The following is a 17,749-nucleotide window of genomic DNA, read 5'->3' as shown; positions in this document are numbered from 1 at the left end:
AGAAAAGGCTTGGCTGTCACTTGGGGTCTCTCTTTGATGGCTCAGATTGGGAACTTGCAATGTAAAGAAAGTGAGGTCCAAACCAAAGGCAACAAACACCTTGGTACAGCAACTCGGAGCACCAATGCCACTGCTTTACCACCCCCTCCCTCTTCCAAGATTCTGCTCTTAAACTTTTTCACCCTGGAGATGTAGTATTCCTCTTGAATTCCGATTATTTGTTTTAGCTCCTGGATGATGGTTGTCCTGATTTTGCTTTTCTGAAAACTCTTGAAAGTTACTAATTATTAACAAAGGTGGGTCATGTAAAAATGAAAATTGCATACCAGTGAAATATATTCATTGCTGCAGTGTTCTTGCTGCTTACAAACAAGCAATGCTTGCATGTTGCCATTTCCCTTGTAACACCCACGCCAGAGCAATGGGGAGTCTGTTACAAGGGGCTCGATATTAGGAGGGAGGCGGGTTGGCAGCGGGGGGGTCGACTGGGCGCGTGGGTAACGCACCCAGTGAACTCGGGATGCTCCACACGCGATCACAGCCTAATTGAAGGCACTTACCTTGGCTTCCAGATTTCGCGCTGGAAAGCTGCGTAGCGGGCAGACTGCGCACCCGCATCATAGGCGGTCAGATGGAGGAGCCCTATTTAAAGGGGCAGTCCTCCACTGACTGATGCTGCAGAAAGGAGCAGAAATTACAGCATGGAGCAGCCCAGGGGGAAGGCTGCTCCCAGGTTTAATGATGCCTCACTCCAGGTCTTAGCAGATGGGGTGAGGAGGAGGGGGAGGACAGAGATCTTCTCCCCAGCGGACGGGAGGAAATGGCCTGCCTCTGCCACCAGGAAGGCCTGGCTCGAGGTGGCAGAGGAGGTCACCAGCACCCACAACATATTACACACCTGCATACAGTGCAGGAGGCACTTCAATGACCTAAGTAGGTCGGCCGAAGTGAGTGCACTTACTCATTCCCCGACACTCCGTCTGCCACATCACCACCCCCACCCCACATCTCCTTCTGCACTGCCATCACTACTCTGTCACATCACTCCTCACACCCACTCAAAGCTCATCCTTATCTTACCTGCCTTACTCACCTCGCCAGTACTCATCCCACCACTACCACTCAATCCAATCCTCATACAATCTCATGGCTTTGTCTCATGCTCACCCTCTCATGCATCTCTTTCACGGTCAGCCTCACCTAACCTGTTACTACCTGTGGCTGCAGCCACAGGGCATGCATCACATATGTGCAATAGGAAGCGTAAGGCAAACGTGTTGTGAGCATGAAGGGGATGCACAAGGGTGTTTGAGGGTTTGTCATGGTTTTTACTTATATTTGATTTCTGATCAACTCACATTACATATTACATATTGGCCATTCTTGACTGGCTTGTGAAATAATACCCTTTCCTGAGGATCACCATGAAGACCCACACCTGATGCCACCCATTGTGTCACTGCAGAATGGGTGTAGGTGTATTTGCAGGGCTCTTTTGTGCAGATGACTGAGAGACGCTGGCGATGTCCCCGGTGGCACCCTGGAAGGATGCGGAGGAGAAGTTGTTGAGGGCAGTGGTGACTTTGACAGCGACAGGTAAGAAGATGGTGCTCGGGCCAGCCAGGAGCAGCTCGGCATGAAGGAGGCTGCAGATGTCCACGACTACATGTCGAGTGACTCTGAGCCTCCGTGTGCACTGCTCCTCAGAGAGGTCCAGGAAGCTGAGCCTCGGTCTGTGGACCCTGTGGCGAGGGTAGTGCCTTCTGCAATGCATCTCTCTCTGCGGTTGCCCTCCCTCCTGCTGTGCAGGTGGATGTGTCACAGCACTGTGTTGTGGAGCTCCACGTGTCAGAGGTGGACGGCGTGGCTGGTGATTCTGTTCGTCCTCCGAGGAGATCATGACTGCAGCTATGGCAGCCCCCATTCGGAAGATGTACGTTTGAGGGGGTCCGTAAGGTAGGTAAATGTGTCTGCACACCGGGGTTGAGGTTGCAAGTTTGTGAATTTTTGTGTTAGGAGGAGGGTGGTGGAGGCCAAACTTTGTCCAAAGTGACAGAGTGGCCTCCTGCAATGAGTGAGGGTCTGTCCCCCCCACCTGTCAAATGGACCTTTGCAGCTGCCACAGTCTGGTGGTGGCAACACGTCCATTTCAACTGGGAGTGTTTCCCCCAGAACGGGAAACACACAGTTTAGTTGAAAATCCCACCCCTAAAATATCCTATAAATCAGGTCTGCTAATGGCCTGAACTATCTAATTAATTGATTTAAGTGGGATCCAGCCGGCTTTAATTGCGGGCATCTAAGCGCATCACTGGGGAACCCGGAAGTGGGCAGGTTGGAGCCAGGCTCCGGACCCGCCCCGGGAATCCCTAATTTTCGGAGCCCCCCCGCCACGAACGCACCCGCTCGGACATCCGAAAATTGAGCCCAAGGCCTCTGTAGGTGCACAGCAGCAGCTCAGAAATGGTTCTTTTTCCCAGAAATAATCTTGTGTCCTGTGGGTGGCAGCTTAAGCCTGGCAACTCAGATTTATGGGAGGAAAGTTTGTGTTGTGCCACCAGAGTTGGCACCATGATCTGATGCTCCACCTTGCTGTCCGATAATGCTTGTTTCTATATCCCATAAAGATAGAAAGTGATTTACCTGCTGACATGACCTTTCTTTTAAATTAGAGATAACTAAAAGTTCGGCTGCAAAGGCAGGAGGCCTGTCAATATACAGAGATGAACTTATAATTTGGATTTTGTTCTACATTTACTGAAAATGAGCAATGATCTTAACCTCGACGTCCAATATGCAAAGCCAGAAAACGACCCATAATGGTGCTTATCCATTTCTTCATTCCAAAACAGAAAAACAGAAAGTGAGTCGAATAGTCTGTGAAAAGATTACTTACCAAGAACTTCTTCTTTTGCTTTTGTTCTTTATAAAACAACTGTGGTGTCTGAGCAAACCGTTCTACTTCATGTGCTCTTGCCCAGCCGGGCCCTGATGCTTTCCAGGTAACCGCTGCAGCACTGAAGTCCCCTGTGTCCACATTGTAGCGCCCAGGTGCTAACCTTCTCTCCTGAAAGAGAATTCAATTCTTATCCAGTAAAAAAACGTTTGTTGGTGCTGTTAAATAGGATGGTGATTTAGTGAGTTACTGATCTTGACTGTGCTGTCAGGTAGTGACGCTGGGTAGAGACTTGGCTCTTCCCCACAAGTGTGGGGAATATCAAAGAGCAAGTCATCTCAGGTTGCTCTGATACATCTTAACATAGGAGCAAAGTAATCTCTTCCCATCCTTTTGACTGAAGATTGGGATTTAGTCCAATTCCTGGCCATGTAATGTTAGTATATGCATTTGCTTTCCCTGATTGTGTTTGAGATCTCATTTATTTGGAAAGGGGTACCCGCAGCCAGTCATTGATGTGATCTGCTTTATGTGATATAAGATTGGGATCACAGAAGGACAGATTTGTTCCCATTTCTTGGTGGCCTGGGAATATGTGTGCACAGATTTGACAGAACTCTGTTCAGTACTTCTAATCCAGACTACATTCAAATTTGGGATTCCAGATGCCAAATCCAAATCTCAAAGAAATGCCAGTTAGCACTTCATGATGTGAATAGGGAAGAAATAAAGGCATTAATAAGTCTCTAACTTCAATAAAATAACAGTTTACATTTATATAATGCCTTTAATGTAATAAAATGTCCCAAGGCGCTTCACAGGAGCGTTATCAAACAAAATTTGACACCGAGCCACATAATAGGACAAGTGACCAAAAGCTTGGTCAAAGAGGTATGTTTTAAGGAGTGTCTTAAAGGAGGAGAGAGCGAGATAGAGAAACAGAGGTTTAGGGAGGGAATTCCAGAGCCTAGGGCCTGGGTAGCTGAAGGTACGGCTGCCAGTGATGGAGTGTTGAAAATCAGGGATACTCAAGAGTCCAGAATTGGAGGAGCGGAGGGATCTCGGCGGATTGTAGGACTGGAGGAGGTTACAGAGAAAGGCCATGGAGGGATTTGAAAACGAGGATGACAATTTTAAAATCATGGCGTTGCTGGACAGGGAGCCAATGTAGTTTAGTGAGCACGGGGGTGATGGGTGAACGGGACTTAGTACGAGTTAGGATACGGGCAGCAGAGTTTTGGATGAGCTCAAGTTTATGGAGGGTGGACGATGGGAGGCCGGACAGGAGAGCAATGGAATAGTCAAGTCTAGAGGTAACAAAGGCATAGATGAGGGTTTCAGCAGCAGATGAGCTGAGGCAGAGTCGGAGACGGGCTTTGTTACGGAGGTAGAAGTAGGTGGCCTTGGTGATGGAGAGGACATAGGGTCGGAAGCTCATTTCAGGGTCAAATAGGACGACAAAGTTGCGAACGGTCTGGTTCAGCCTCAGACAGTGGCCAGGGAGAGGGATGGAGTCACTATTGGAAGGTTTGCTTTAGGAAATTATATAAAACAAAGCTCATTTAGATCTCTGGGTCTTAGGATGTAAGGTGCAAAACTAACCCATTAGATTTTTTAGGATTTGGTTTGCGGGACAGTGCAAAACTGGCCAAATTAGGTTCTTAAAGCTGGATTTATCGTACAAAAATAGTAGAAGTTATGCAAAACCTACTGCCAACTATCCTGCCAGCTCCTCTTTATTGGTTTATGAAAATTTTCACCGGTGCAAAAAGTTACTTTCTCCTAGGATACGAGGGAAGAGTTAAAATGGCAGTAAAACAGACAATTATAATGCATTAAATATAAAAAACAGAAATTGTTGGAAATACATGGGTTTCATCAGCATCTGAAAAGAAAAAAGTTGTTATTTTTTAGGGTAAAAACACTTCATCAGAATTGGAAAGTGAACCCTTTTATAGGAGTGAAGAAAATGAATGGGGAAAGGTGAATAATGGTAAAGGAAGAATCAGGGTCATTTAAAGAACCATAGAAATTTACAACACAGAGGGAGGCCATTCAGCCCATTGTGTCTGTGCCAGCTCTTAGCTAGGCCAATCAAAAACTAATCCCACTGCCCTGCTCTCTCTCCGTTGCTCTATATTGTTCTACAATTAAAAGGGGTATTGGATGGGCTTAATAGTCTGTGATTTTAACCTGCAAAAGGGTGAAAAAGTGTTGATGAAAAACAAAAATCATCTCAGGCAAGCACTGAAAAAGCATTGGGAAGACAAAAAGTGGCTCACTCAGAATTGTATAGATTATCAATTATGATGCAACTGGAATGAAGGCAGAACCAGAGGTTTTACTGCAATCTACCCTGAGGTCCAAGTCTTTGTTTTTGTTTTTGTTTTTATAACATATTTTGATGAATGTCTGACCACATAGCCGGGAATCATACTCGTCTCAGGAGACCCAGAAAAGGCTGCTTAAAAGTGGGAATTTGGAGATGTAGCTTTCTTCTCCTAAGAAAAAAATGATTCCTGGCCTTACAGGTAGAAGTCTCCACTTGCCCGATGACACAACGGGAACAGTGTCACTGGAAAAACAATGAAACAAATCTTTAATTTTACTTAAACACTTTAAATATTTCAGCTATCAACCAGTCATGGAAATGAAAACTAAGTTTGTAGAAGATAATTGAAATTATGGGGGCACATGCTTGCCTCCTGTCAAATTCTACCTCATAAATAGGGCTTCCGTGGCTGATGGTGTGTTTAAGGCAACTCAAATCTCAAAAATGTCATTCATAAAATTTAATTTCAAACAATAACAAGACACCTGTAGAGGCACAAGTAGGATTGATATTTCCACTTGTGAGGCTGACTTTGTTGCTTGCCAGTTATCTGGTTAGTAGGTTGATGTGTAGAACATTAATCATGCAATGCCGTGATACAGTCTCCATTTGGCTAAAGAAAAAGTGTTTAACATCAGATTCTCACAAAACTTAAGGGTTTTTCATTTCCATTGTCTTAATTTTCTTTTGTAATTTTTTTTCCAGAGCCACACTGGATATAATGGCAAGTGCTGCCAATCACCTTGCTCTCACACCCCTGACTATGTATGCTACTGTTCAACAAGCCATCAGGATCTACTTGAGCATAGCTCTGATTTTTCCCTCTGTCCCCTGTCAGGAAGTGCATTTGCTCCCACTCACTTTCTCCTTACAAGAACACAGCTGAGAGGTAAAAGTCATCACTTGCCGGAATGTGCAAACTAACACTACTGATTAGATAGTGAACTGCAGCTGCTTTTGTTGATTAGATACCCGACCATTTGTCCTTGTCCTTGTCCCTGTCCCCTGACCTGACTGTCACCTAATTCTAATATCCTGTTTAACTCACCAGTTCCCCAGTGGCCCTCCTATCATAAGGCACTTCTGTGTAAGAGCCTTGCTTCTTTCTGTCTGGGTGAACTCCATACACATCAAACCTGCAATAGCACCAAAAACAATGTTGTCTTATGTTATTGCACATATAGGGGGAAAAATTCAATAGGGGCCGTTTTTGGATGCGGGTAGCACGATGCGCTATTACCCCGCGCCCAATAGCCCCTGCGCAGGCAGGAAGCAAGTTTGGACCCACCGGACGGAGCACCTACCTGCACTCAGCGTTCCTTTCCAGGCCCTGCACGTGGAATTAATGCAATGTGCACTTTCCACCACCAGAGGGAGCTCAATCTCTTAAACGGAGGATGTTTCTTAGAAATCTCTTACCTGTTGTTTGCTGAAAATAACAGTCTACTGTCTGCATGGAGTCTGAACGGAGATCAGACATCACACACGCAAAACACAGACGCAAGTCCCATCCCTATGTTTACACACTGATGAGTTATGTTAAAACATTGAATAAAGGTTGCACACTACTAAATCCCACATCCTCCAATCTGCACGCCAGACCTCACCAATCTGCCGATCTGAGTTGGTACCAGGCCTACGACAGGACGTGCACCAAGGTTCTCTGCTGATGCACTAGAGGCCTTGGGTGCAAGAGGTGGACAGAAGGAAGGACAGCATCATGAACATAGATGCAGTGCAGGAAGAAGTTCAATGCTTTGACATGAGTGGTCAAGGTGAGTGAGGTCAACTGTCAAGTGGTGTCTCCTACCAACTGCTCCATGCACAACACCCCCATCGCCCACATACCAACAAACTCTTTCCATCAGTACTCAACTCTTCCAATCAGATGCTTCCTCTCACCCTTACACATTACCACTGTTACAAGCCACCCACCCACAACTCACAGGCCACACACACTGGCAGCTTTTCAACCATAACAGGCATATTACCCAGGCACACGTCCCGCTTTCTTGCAGAAGAAGGTGGCGCATTTCAAGAGGCAGCAAGTGGTAGTGGCATTTAGCCCCTCGAGCCTGTTCCACCATTCAGTGGACCTGTGACCACACTCCATATACCCGCCTTAGCCCCATATCCCTTAATACCCTTGGTTCACAGAAATATTTCAATCTCAGATTTAACATACACAATTGAGCTAGCATCGACTGCCGTCTGCAGAAGAGCGTTCCAAACGTCTCCCACCCTTTGCATGTAGAAGCATTTCCTAACTTCACTCCTGCACATCCTGACTCTAAATGTTAGACTATGTCCCCGCATTTCTAGTATTGAAATCTAGAAGACCTTCAAAAACAGTTACAAATGTCTCAGCAGCCAGAAGCAATAATCCAGCCACTAACCTGTAAATCCTGCTTGGTCCCTTTAAATAGCGCTGATAGGGGGCCCTCCAGGCACTCTAAGACACATTCAGTTGGTCGGGGTTAAAAATGTGCATTGAGTTGAGTGTTAGACACCATTTTGGGACTTATCACTTTAAATCAGCGTTGCACTCTGATTGAAGCCATTTTCTCCCTACTTTACATGATTCCAGCGTTCGTTATCTGCGCCTGCACTAACTCCTATACCAAGATGGCGTCCGGCGCACGTCACGCGGGAAACGTGCATGCACATCAGACGCCATCTTGGATGTCGGAGAGGCCATGTAGCGCCGAAACAACGGGCACTACACGGCCCAATTTAGCGCCCTTAGAACGCAAAGATGTTGGAAGGAGAAAAGCCATTCAGCCCATTTTAATATTCAGGACCCACTCAGACCATGTGCATATCCACCTTATCTAGGTTTCAGCTTATTACATTCAAACGAGAAGGAATGTAATGGTTGGTACACCAAGTTAAAACATAGTTCTTGCAATCTGGGACCACAATTTGAACCCAGCTCCAACAGCCAGAAGCAATAATCCAGCCACTAACCTATAAATCCTGCTTGGTTCCTTTAAATAGCACTGGTTTGGGGTCCTCCAGGCACTCTAAGACACTCTAAGTTCAGATGGTTGGGGTTAAGAATGTGCGTTGAGTTGAGCGTTAGAAACCATTTTGGGACTTATCACTTTAAATCAGTGTTGCACACTGATTGAAGCCATTTTCTCCCTATTTTATATGATTCCAGCGTTCGTTATCTGCGCCTGCACTAACTCCTATACCAAGATGGCGTCTGGTACATGTCCCGCAGAAAACGTGCGTGAGCATCCAAGACGCCATCTTGGATGTCGAAGAGGTCGTGGATCGCCAAAACAACGGGCGCTACACGGCCCAATTTAGCGCCCCTACTCCCTCTCCATCCGTCACCTTACCTCAGCATTGCTCAGATTAGCAAATTGCTGCATGAGGAAATTGGTGAAACAAAAACTACATCTTCATTCCTACACCAGCATTCCTACATTATTACCATGCTGCTGTCTATGATCACTTCTTTAAAACAAGTATGAATAAACAAACAAAACAATCAGGAATTTCTAATTTTAAAGAATTCTTGGTAGTAAAACTTTCTTAAATATTGACAAAAATTGTATTTATACAATATTTTTCAGCACTTTTCTTATATAAATCTTAATGTAAAACCATGTGCATAAGTGCACCTGAATACAATCTGTTCCCCTGGTTTATGTTTGCCATGTTAGTAAAACCCTATTTAGTAGCACTTGGTTATACTGAGACTATGTGATTGGCAATCATATGATATGATCAACATTTTCATAAATTAGATTGACCAGACAATTCATAAGTGGTGAAGCTGCAAGTGGGTTAAAGATGTTGCACAAGTGGAGGCACTTATCATATGACAAGGCTGATAACAACACGATCTACAACACATTGCACGTTTTTGAAAGAAAATAATTTAAATGAGTGGCTTTGTAATCCATGGACAAAAAAACAAAAACTGTTATAAATGCCACAGTGATGTAATTCTTGTAGAAACAATAGATATATAAAATGTTCCTTTGTTTCACAGCTGCCATTTCAGTTATACCAGTTATACCAGTTTACAATTCTTATGTTAGGAAATGTACACGCATGAGGTATAACATTGTACAGCACACTCCACATCTTGTGGACGCAACTGGATACAACACAGTCATGACAAAGAGCTCCATGTTATGGAGCTAGGCTTGTTCATTGCATAAATATTGCAATTGGGTGCATTGGACTAGTAGCCCAGGGTATCTGTTATTTCCTCACCATCCCTTAGAATAAAACTTAGAATATTTCCTTAAGCACATGAACAATCTCAGTAGTTCATTTAGTTTTATTAAAAATGTTCTAAATATTGACAACCAATATGAAGGTTATCAGTAGGTATTACTGAATGGCTAATGCAATGACCCTACCAGAAATTAATAATGCCTCATTATTTAACCATATTTAATAGTGTCCCAATAGCTTATTGCTATGGAGAGTTGCTTTGGTAGTTGATGGGTGCTAAGGAGATTTTGATAGCTCATTTAGCTCATGCCATTGCAAACACACTGACCTTCAGGCAATCTTGGAGCTGTGTTTTTGTCAATAGTCCTATAATTTGTAGCCCCAACTACCGTACCCTGAGAGCTGAAGGAAACTATGTGGTCCTAAGTAACTCACTATAGGAATATAGACGAAAAATGATCAAGACACCAGCTTTCATTTGCCTTACACATGTGTCACATGATATCACCTACCCCATTATGCTCATGCAGTCTGATTTAATAACAGTGCTTCTTACCCAGGTCATTTACTAAGGGTAAAACAATCGAGCAGGGCATATTATCTTAAGGTTAGTGGTGTTAATATAGTATATATTACACTGCCTCTTTAAATCTTTCTACAGCATTTCCCCAATTCTCTACCAACAACAACTTGCATTTATATATCGCCTTTAACATAGGAAAAAGTCCCACAGCACTTCATAAGAGCATAATAAGACAAAAAATTGTCACTGAGCCAAAAAAGGCGATAATAGGACAGGTGATTAAAATTTGGTCAAAGAGGTAAGTTTTGAGGAGTGTCTTAAAGGAGAAGAGGTGATTGACTGAGAGATTCAGGGTGGGAATTCCAGAGCTAAGGGCCTAAACGACTGAAAGCACGGCCAGCAATGGTGGGGTGAAGAGAATGGTAAATGCACAAGAGTCCAGAGTTGGAGGAATGCTGAGCTCCTGGAACATTTTGGGGCTGGAGGAGATTGGAGGTAGGGAGGGGCGAGGCAATGGAGAGATTTGAACACGAGGATGAGAATTTTAAAATTGAGGCGTTGGTGGACTGGGAGCCAGTGTAGGTCAGCGAGCACAGGGGGTGATGGGTGAGAAGGGTTTGTTGTGGGTTAGAATATGGGCAGCAGAGTTTTGGATGAGCTCAAGTTTATGGAGGGTGGAAGAGAGGAGGCCGGCCAGGAGAACATTGGAATAGTCGAGTCTGGAGGTAACAAAACCATGCATGAGGGTTTCAGTAGCAGATGAGTTGAGACAGGGGAGGAGTCTGACAATATTATGGAGGTGGAAGTAGGCGGTCTTTGAGGTAGAGAGGATCGGAAGAGGTATCAGAAGCTCAGCTCAGGGTCAAATAGGATGCCAAAGTTGTGAATAGTCTGGTCAGCTTGAGACAGTGGCCTGGGAGGGGGATGGAATTAGTGATGAAGGAACGGAGTTTGTGACAGGGACCAAAGACAATGGTATCAGTCTTTCCAATGTTTAAGTGGAGGGAATTGCGGCTTATCCAAAACCGGATGTCAGACAAGCAGCGTGACAATACAGAGGCAGTGGAGGGATCAAAAGAGGTGCTGGTGAGATAGAAATGGGTGTCGTCAGCATACATGTGGAACCTGATGCCATGTCTTAGGATGATGTAGGTGAGAAATAGGAAGTGGCCAAGGATAGATCTTTGAGGGATTCCAGAGGTGACGGTGCAGGGGTGAGAAGAGAAGCCATTGCAGGAAATTCTCTGGCTGCGACTGGGTAGATAAGAATGGAACCAGGAGAGGGCAATCCCACCGAGCTGGACAACGAAGGAGAGGCATTGGAGGAGGATGGTGTGGTCAATCGTGTCAAAGGCTGCAGGGTCAAGAAGGATGAGGAGGGATAGTTTTACCACAGTCACAGAGGATATCATTTGTGACTTTGATTGGGGCCGTGGCAGGGACAGAAACATGATTAGAGAGGTTCAAACATGGAGTTGTGGGAAAGATGGGCATGGATTTGGGAAGTGACCACACATTCATTGAATTAGAGAGGAAAGGGAGCTTGGAGATGGGGCAGTAGTTTGCAAGGACAGAGGGATCAACGATGAGTTTTTTGAGGAGAGGGTGATGACGGCAGATTTGAAAGGGAGAAGGGCAGTACCTGAGAACATAAGAAATAGGAGCAGGAGTAGTCCATACGGCCCCTCGAGCCTGCTCTGTCATTCAATAAGATCATGGCTGATCTTCGACTTCAACTCCACTTTCCCACCCGATCCCCAAATCCCTTGATTCCCATTAGAGTCCAAAAATCTATTGATCTCAATCGTGAATATACTCAATGACTGAGCATCCACAGCCCTCTGGCGTAGAGAATTCCAAAGATTCACAACCCTCTGAGTGAAGAAATTTCTCTTAATTTCAGTCCTAAAATGGTCGATGCCTTATCCTGAGATTATGCCCCCTAGTTCTAGATTCTCCAGCCAGAGAAACAGCCTCTCAGCATTTACCCTGTCAAGCCCTCTCAGATTCTTATATGTTTCATTGAGATCACCTCATTCTTCTAAACTCCAGAAAGTATAGGCCCAATCTACTTAATCTTTCCTCTTAGGACAACCCTCTCATCCCAGGAATCAATCTAGTAAACCTTCATTGCACCCCGTCTAAGGCAAGTGTACCCTTCCTTAGATAAGGAGACCAAAACTGTACACAGTACTCCAGGTGTGGTCTCACCAGAGCCCTGTACAATTGCATCAAGACCTCCTTACTCTTGTACTCCGACCCACTTGCAATAAAGGTCAATATATCATTTGCCTTCCTAATTGGTTGCTGTACCTGCATGTTAAATTTCTGTGTTTCGTGTACAAGGACACCCAAATCCCTCTGAACACCAACATTTAATTGTTTTTAAATGGTGAGAAACTTTCTGTTTTTCTATTCTTCCTACCAAAGTGAATAACCTCACATTTCCCCACATTATACTCCATCTGCCACCTTCTTGCTCACTCACTTAACCTGTCTATATCCCTTTGCAGACTCTTTGTGTCCTCCTCACAGCTTAATTTCCCACCTACCTTTGTATTGTCAGCAAACTTGGATACTTTACACTCGGGCCCTTCATCTAAATCATTAATATAGATTGTAAATAGCTAAGGCCCAAGCACTGATCCTTGCGGCACCCCACTAGTTATAGCCTGCCAACCTGAAAATGTTTATTCCTACTCTCTGTTTTCTATTTGTTAACCAATCCTCTATCCATGCTAATATATTACCCCCAAGCCGATGAGCCCTTATCTTGTGTAACAACTTTCGTGTGGCACCATATCGAATGCCTTTGGAAAATCCAAATACACTACATCCACTGGTTCCCCTTTATCTGCCCTGCTAGTTACATCCTCAAAAAACTCGAATAGGTTTGTCATACACAATTTCCCTTTCATAAAACCATGTTGACTCTGCCTAATCATATTAGGATTTTCTAAGTGTCCTGTTACCACGTCCTTAATAATGGATTTCAGCATTTTCCCGACGGCTGATGTCAGGCTAACTGGCCTGTAGTTCCCTGTTTTCTCTCTCCCTCCTTTCTTGAATAGCGGTGTTACATTTGCTACCTTCCAATCCACTGGGACCATTCTAGAATCTAGGGAATTTTGGAAGATCAAAACCAATGCATCCGTTATCTCTGTAGCCACCTCTTTTAGAACCCTATGATCTAGGCCATCAGGTCCAGGGGATTTGTCAGCTTTTAGTCCCTTTAATTTCTCCAGTACTTTTTCTTTACTAATATTAATTACTTTAAGTTCCTCACTTTCATTAGACCTTTGGTTCCCCACTATTCCTGGTATGTTTTTGTGTCTTCTAGTGTGAAGACAGACACAATTAAATATCTGTTCAATATCTCTGCCATTTCCTTATTCCCCATTATAATTTCTCCTTTCTCAGCCTCTAAGGGACCCATGTTTCCTTTTGCTACTCTCTTCCTTTTTACATACTTGTAGAAGCTCTTACAATCTGTTTTTATATTTCTTGCTAGTTTACTTTCATATTCTATTTTCTCCCTCTTCATTAATTGTTTGGTCATCCCTTGCTGGTTTCTAAAACTCTCCCAATCCTCAGGCTTACTACTCTTCTTGGCAACCTTATAAGCGTCTTTTAACCTAATACTATCCTTAACTTCTTTAGTTAGCCACGGATGGATCACTTTTCCCGTGAAGTTTTTATTTCTCAATGGAATGTATATTCATTAAGAATTATGAAATATTTCTTTAAATGTTTGCCATTGCTTATCTACCATCATATCTTATAATCTAATTTCTCGGAGGAGAGGGAACCATTTACAATATCAGCTAGCATGGGGGCCAGGAATGAAAGTTGGATGGTCAGCATTTTAGTGGGAATAGGTTGAGAGCAAAAGTTGGGTCTAATGGAGAAGATGAGCTTGGAGAGGGCATGAAGAGAGATAGGAGAGAAACTAGAGAACGTTGCAAGTTCAGGGCTAGCCAGTTCCATTGAATAGCCCGTCATTATGAGGTGCAGGACAACAGCATGGCCCTTTTAATTTTGCCTCCCTGTGGGAATGCCTAATCCAGCTTTTTGTACCCCATGACCATAAAGCTGAAATCAAAATTTCATTGTACAGGGAATCATGGGTGCAAAGCCCAATAATGTCACTGCCTGTTGCAGCTCCAGGACCATTCCATAAAGCTTACAGAGCAATTTGACCTATCTGGATTGTACACTTTAGAAAGTATCACTTGTTGCTGAATTATGCTTTATTTCAAGATTCTGTACTAATGTTACATTTGTGTCATCCCAGGCCACCTGCTTCCAGCAGAAGCACAACACTCGTAAAGCCCTGGGAGCAGCTCAATGTTGATCCAAATTACTTCTAGGAAATGGAGAAACCATTAGTATTAAACAGCTGTGATGTCCCTTTCCTTCAATCACTTATCTAACCTATAAAGGTAGACATGGTCTCTGCTTTAATCACTAACTCATGCATTCTACAGCCTCACAACTCTATGTAAAAAAGTTTCTCCTGCTCTCTACCCTAAATCTCTTACATTCCAGACCCTTCATTCACTAGAAACAGTCTGTTTCTATCAACTACATCCCATCCCTCCATAATTTTAAACACTTCTGAAAAATCAGCCTGTAATCTCCACTATTCTAAAGAAAACAGCCCCAATTTTTTAAGCATTCTTTGTACTTGTATTTCTAATATTAGGTCGCATCCTAGTGAGCTTGCGCTTTCCCCTATCTATTGCCTCAACATCCTTCCTATAGTCTGGAATCTAAACTGTGCACAGTACTCCAACTGTGGTTTTACTAAGGTTTTATATAGATTCACCATTACATCTTGACTTTTATATTGCATACCTCGTGCCATAAAACCCAGTACTCCAATAGCATTTTTATGGCATTAACCACATGAGGTGAAGCTTTAATTCTTATGAACCTGAACACCCAAATCCCTCTGTTCCTGCACATCACTCGGCCTTCCCTGATTCCTAGTATAATTATTACTATTTTTTTAACCAAAATGTACCACACACATTCACCGACAATGAATTCCATTTGTCACTCTTATTCCCATTCCATCATCTTATCAATTTCCCTTTGCAGCTTCCTTCAGCCATCCAAATTATTTACTATGCCTCCCATTTTAGTATTATCTGAAATTTGGGTACAACACCCTCTCGCCCTATATCCACATCATTGATGTACACAGTGGACAATTCCAGAAGAGAACCCTGTGGAACACCATTACCCACTTCGAACCACTCGGAGAAACTGCCCTCAAATCCTACTCTCTGCTTCCTCCAATCTGACCAGTTTTTAATTCAATTTGTTAAGCTTCCCCTAATTCCACAACCCTTAATCGTCTCCAATAGTCTCTTGTGTGGACCTTATCAAAGGCTTTCTGAAAGTCCATATACATCATACTGCATTTCCTCCACCCGTCATATCTCCCACCTCTTCAAAAAACGATCAGGTTTGTCAAGCATGATCTTCCTTTCTGATATCTATGTTGGCTGATTCTAATTAGTTTTGCTTCATCTAGATATTTAGTAATTTCATTTTTAATTAAAGATTCCAATTTTTTTTAGTGGTAGAGGTTAAACTAACTGGCCTGTAATTACTTGGATTAGCTCTATCTTCCTTTTTGAAAGTAAGCATTACACTGGCCACTCTCTAGTTCTCTGACATCCACTCTCAATATAACCCTGAAATATAATTTCTATGACCTCTGCTATTTCTTCCCCCCCATTTCCTTCAGGATCCTTGGGTATATCATGTCAGCTACTGGCACTTTATCTTTCTTTAGCATAACTAACTTCGCTAATACTTTCCTTTGGTTTATTATAATATCTCTCCTCTTACTTTTAACCAAAGTAGGAATTGCCTCCTCCTCAATATCTTTCTCTTTTGTAAACGCTGGTGTAAAGTACGTGTTAAGTAAGGATCCCTACCAATTTCCATGTAATCTCGACTATCTCACAATCCTCTCCTCTCAAGAGTCTCACCTCACATCTAACAATTCTCTTTTCTCTTCTCAATCAATATTAACTAAATCGAATAAAAGTATAAATGCTAAGTGATCGGGCAATTTTTTTCACCCTTCGACTCACCTGGCTTTCTGAGTTCCAAAAGGAGCTCCTTCAAATTGTTTCACTTCCATTGAGTGATCAGCGCACGTCCGATGTTGGCAGCTCTATTGAGTTGCAATGAGCTGCTGGTTAATTTCAGGTTGACATTGAACAACCACCCGCTGCGCGACGGCTCCTAGCAACCGGGGAACGCTCATTATCAGGGCGCACAATGGCAATCAGGCAATTTATAAAATAATAACGAACTGTAGTGTCACTTCTAATACTCATGGCGTCAGACAGTAAACTGGCATCTTACTATTCGTGGAAGAGCGATGATAAGCTAAAGGCAGTAAAAATCTTTCTAATAAATAATAGATAGTCTTAAAACGAAGTATGCCGTATCCAGTTACAGTTTTCCCTATTACACAGAGGGGGGAATCCCTATTTCACTGTAATTTAAACCAGGTGATTGAGTGCAAGTGGTTTCGGGCTGTCACTGTCATCCCAAGACAAAACCAAAATAATATCATCCTTCCCCAGATAAGTGTATATCTAATGGCACTCCCTTGTTTGCTTCCTATAACATTTAAATTCTTTCCCAAACAACATAATAAACCTCTTTTAAAGAGAACTTATGAACTCTCCTTCAAAAGGTTTGCCATGTCCCTAATTTGCTAACATCAGTAAACTTCAATGATATCCCTCTTGTTCCTATATCCAAATAATTTATATAAAGGGAAAACTAAAGGTCCCAGCACAGATTCCTGGGGTACACCATTACCCGCATCCCACCAATCCAAAAAACATCCATTTTACCACTCCTTTTTGCTTTCTAACAGTCTCTCTATTCATGCTTTAATACAACGTGTCTTCATTTTCATTTTAAAAATTGCATTTATTTAGTGCCTTGTCACATCCTCTGGACATCCCAAAAACCCTCATTGTCAATAGATTATTTTGGAGGTTCTTATGTAGGTAAACGCAGCAGCCAATTTGCACATAGCAACTAAATTGTATACAGCAAGGTTCCATGAACAGCAAATGAATGCATGACTAGATGATCTGTTTTTGGTGGTATTTGTTAAGGGAGGGAGTTGACTGGGACATCAGGAAAACTCCCTGTTCATTTTTGAATAATGTCACAAATCTTTTACGTCCACCTGAATAGGCAGATGGGTCTCTTTCAATGTCTCATCCAAAAGATGGCTCCTGGAACAATATGGCACTCCCTTAGTACTGCACTGAGTGTCAGTCGAGATTAAACACACAATTTCAGAGGTGCGATTCCTACCTCCTGAGTCAAACTCATACCGAGCAATTGTTTCATGTGGCACCTTTTCTGAAAATCCACATATGCAGCAACCATTGCATTCCCTTTGTCCATGCAATGATTTGGATGACCAGTTAATCTGATCCACTGAAGGGTGTAATAATGAATTTAATGAAGTACATCCATCACCAGATTTACCACAAAAGGCCAGGTTCTTACTGAGGTTGGCATGTTAAAGCCCCTCTAGCTTTGTGCTACCATTGAAATAATTATTTCATTCATAGGCCATGAGATTAAACATCACAAGTCAACTATTTACTCTAAAGAATGATGAGACTATTATGATTGATATGGCTGTTGCCAAGCCTTCCTCCTCATGAGTAAGAGCGGGAGAATGAGACTAACTAGATTGCTCTTACTAAGAGCTGGCATGGGCTCGATGGGCTGAATGGCCTCCTTC

The 17,749-nt window shown here is 43.1% G+C and overlaps 1 protein-coding gene across 1 annotated transcript in view; it reads right to left on the bottom strand.

Moving 5' to 3' along the window:
* The window catches only part of LOC137324889 (ciliary microtubule-associated protein 2-like), a 40,068-nt gene extending 23,960 nt beyond the window's left edge, over positions 1–16,108 (bottom strand). Inside the window, exons 1-3 of the mRNA XM_067989582.1 lie at positions 16,059–16,108; positions 6,277–6,364; positions 2,897–3,067 (exon numbers count right to left, since the gene is read on the bottom strand). Coding sequence (XP_067845683.1) covers positions 2,897–3,067; positions 6,277–6,364; positions 16,059–16,108 — 309 coding nt within the window. The remainder of the gene's footprint in view (positions 1–2,896; positions 3,068–6,276; positions 6,365–16,058) is intronic.
* Between the last annotated feature and the right edge of the window lie 1,641 nt (positions 16,109–17,749).

Source organism: Heptranchias perlo, chromosome 9 (assembly GCF_035084215.1).
Source record: "Heptranchias perlo isolate sHepPer1 chromosome 9, sHepPer1.hap1, whole genome shotgun sequence".
Taxonomy (NCBI): Eukaryota; Metazoa; Chordata; class Chondrichthyes; order Hexanchiformes; family Hexanchidae; genus Heptranchias; species Heptranchias perlo.
Note: the sequence above shows the minus strand (reverse complement) of the source record. Positions and strands in the feature narration are given on the sequence as shown.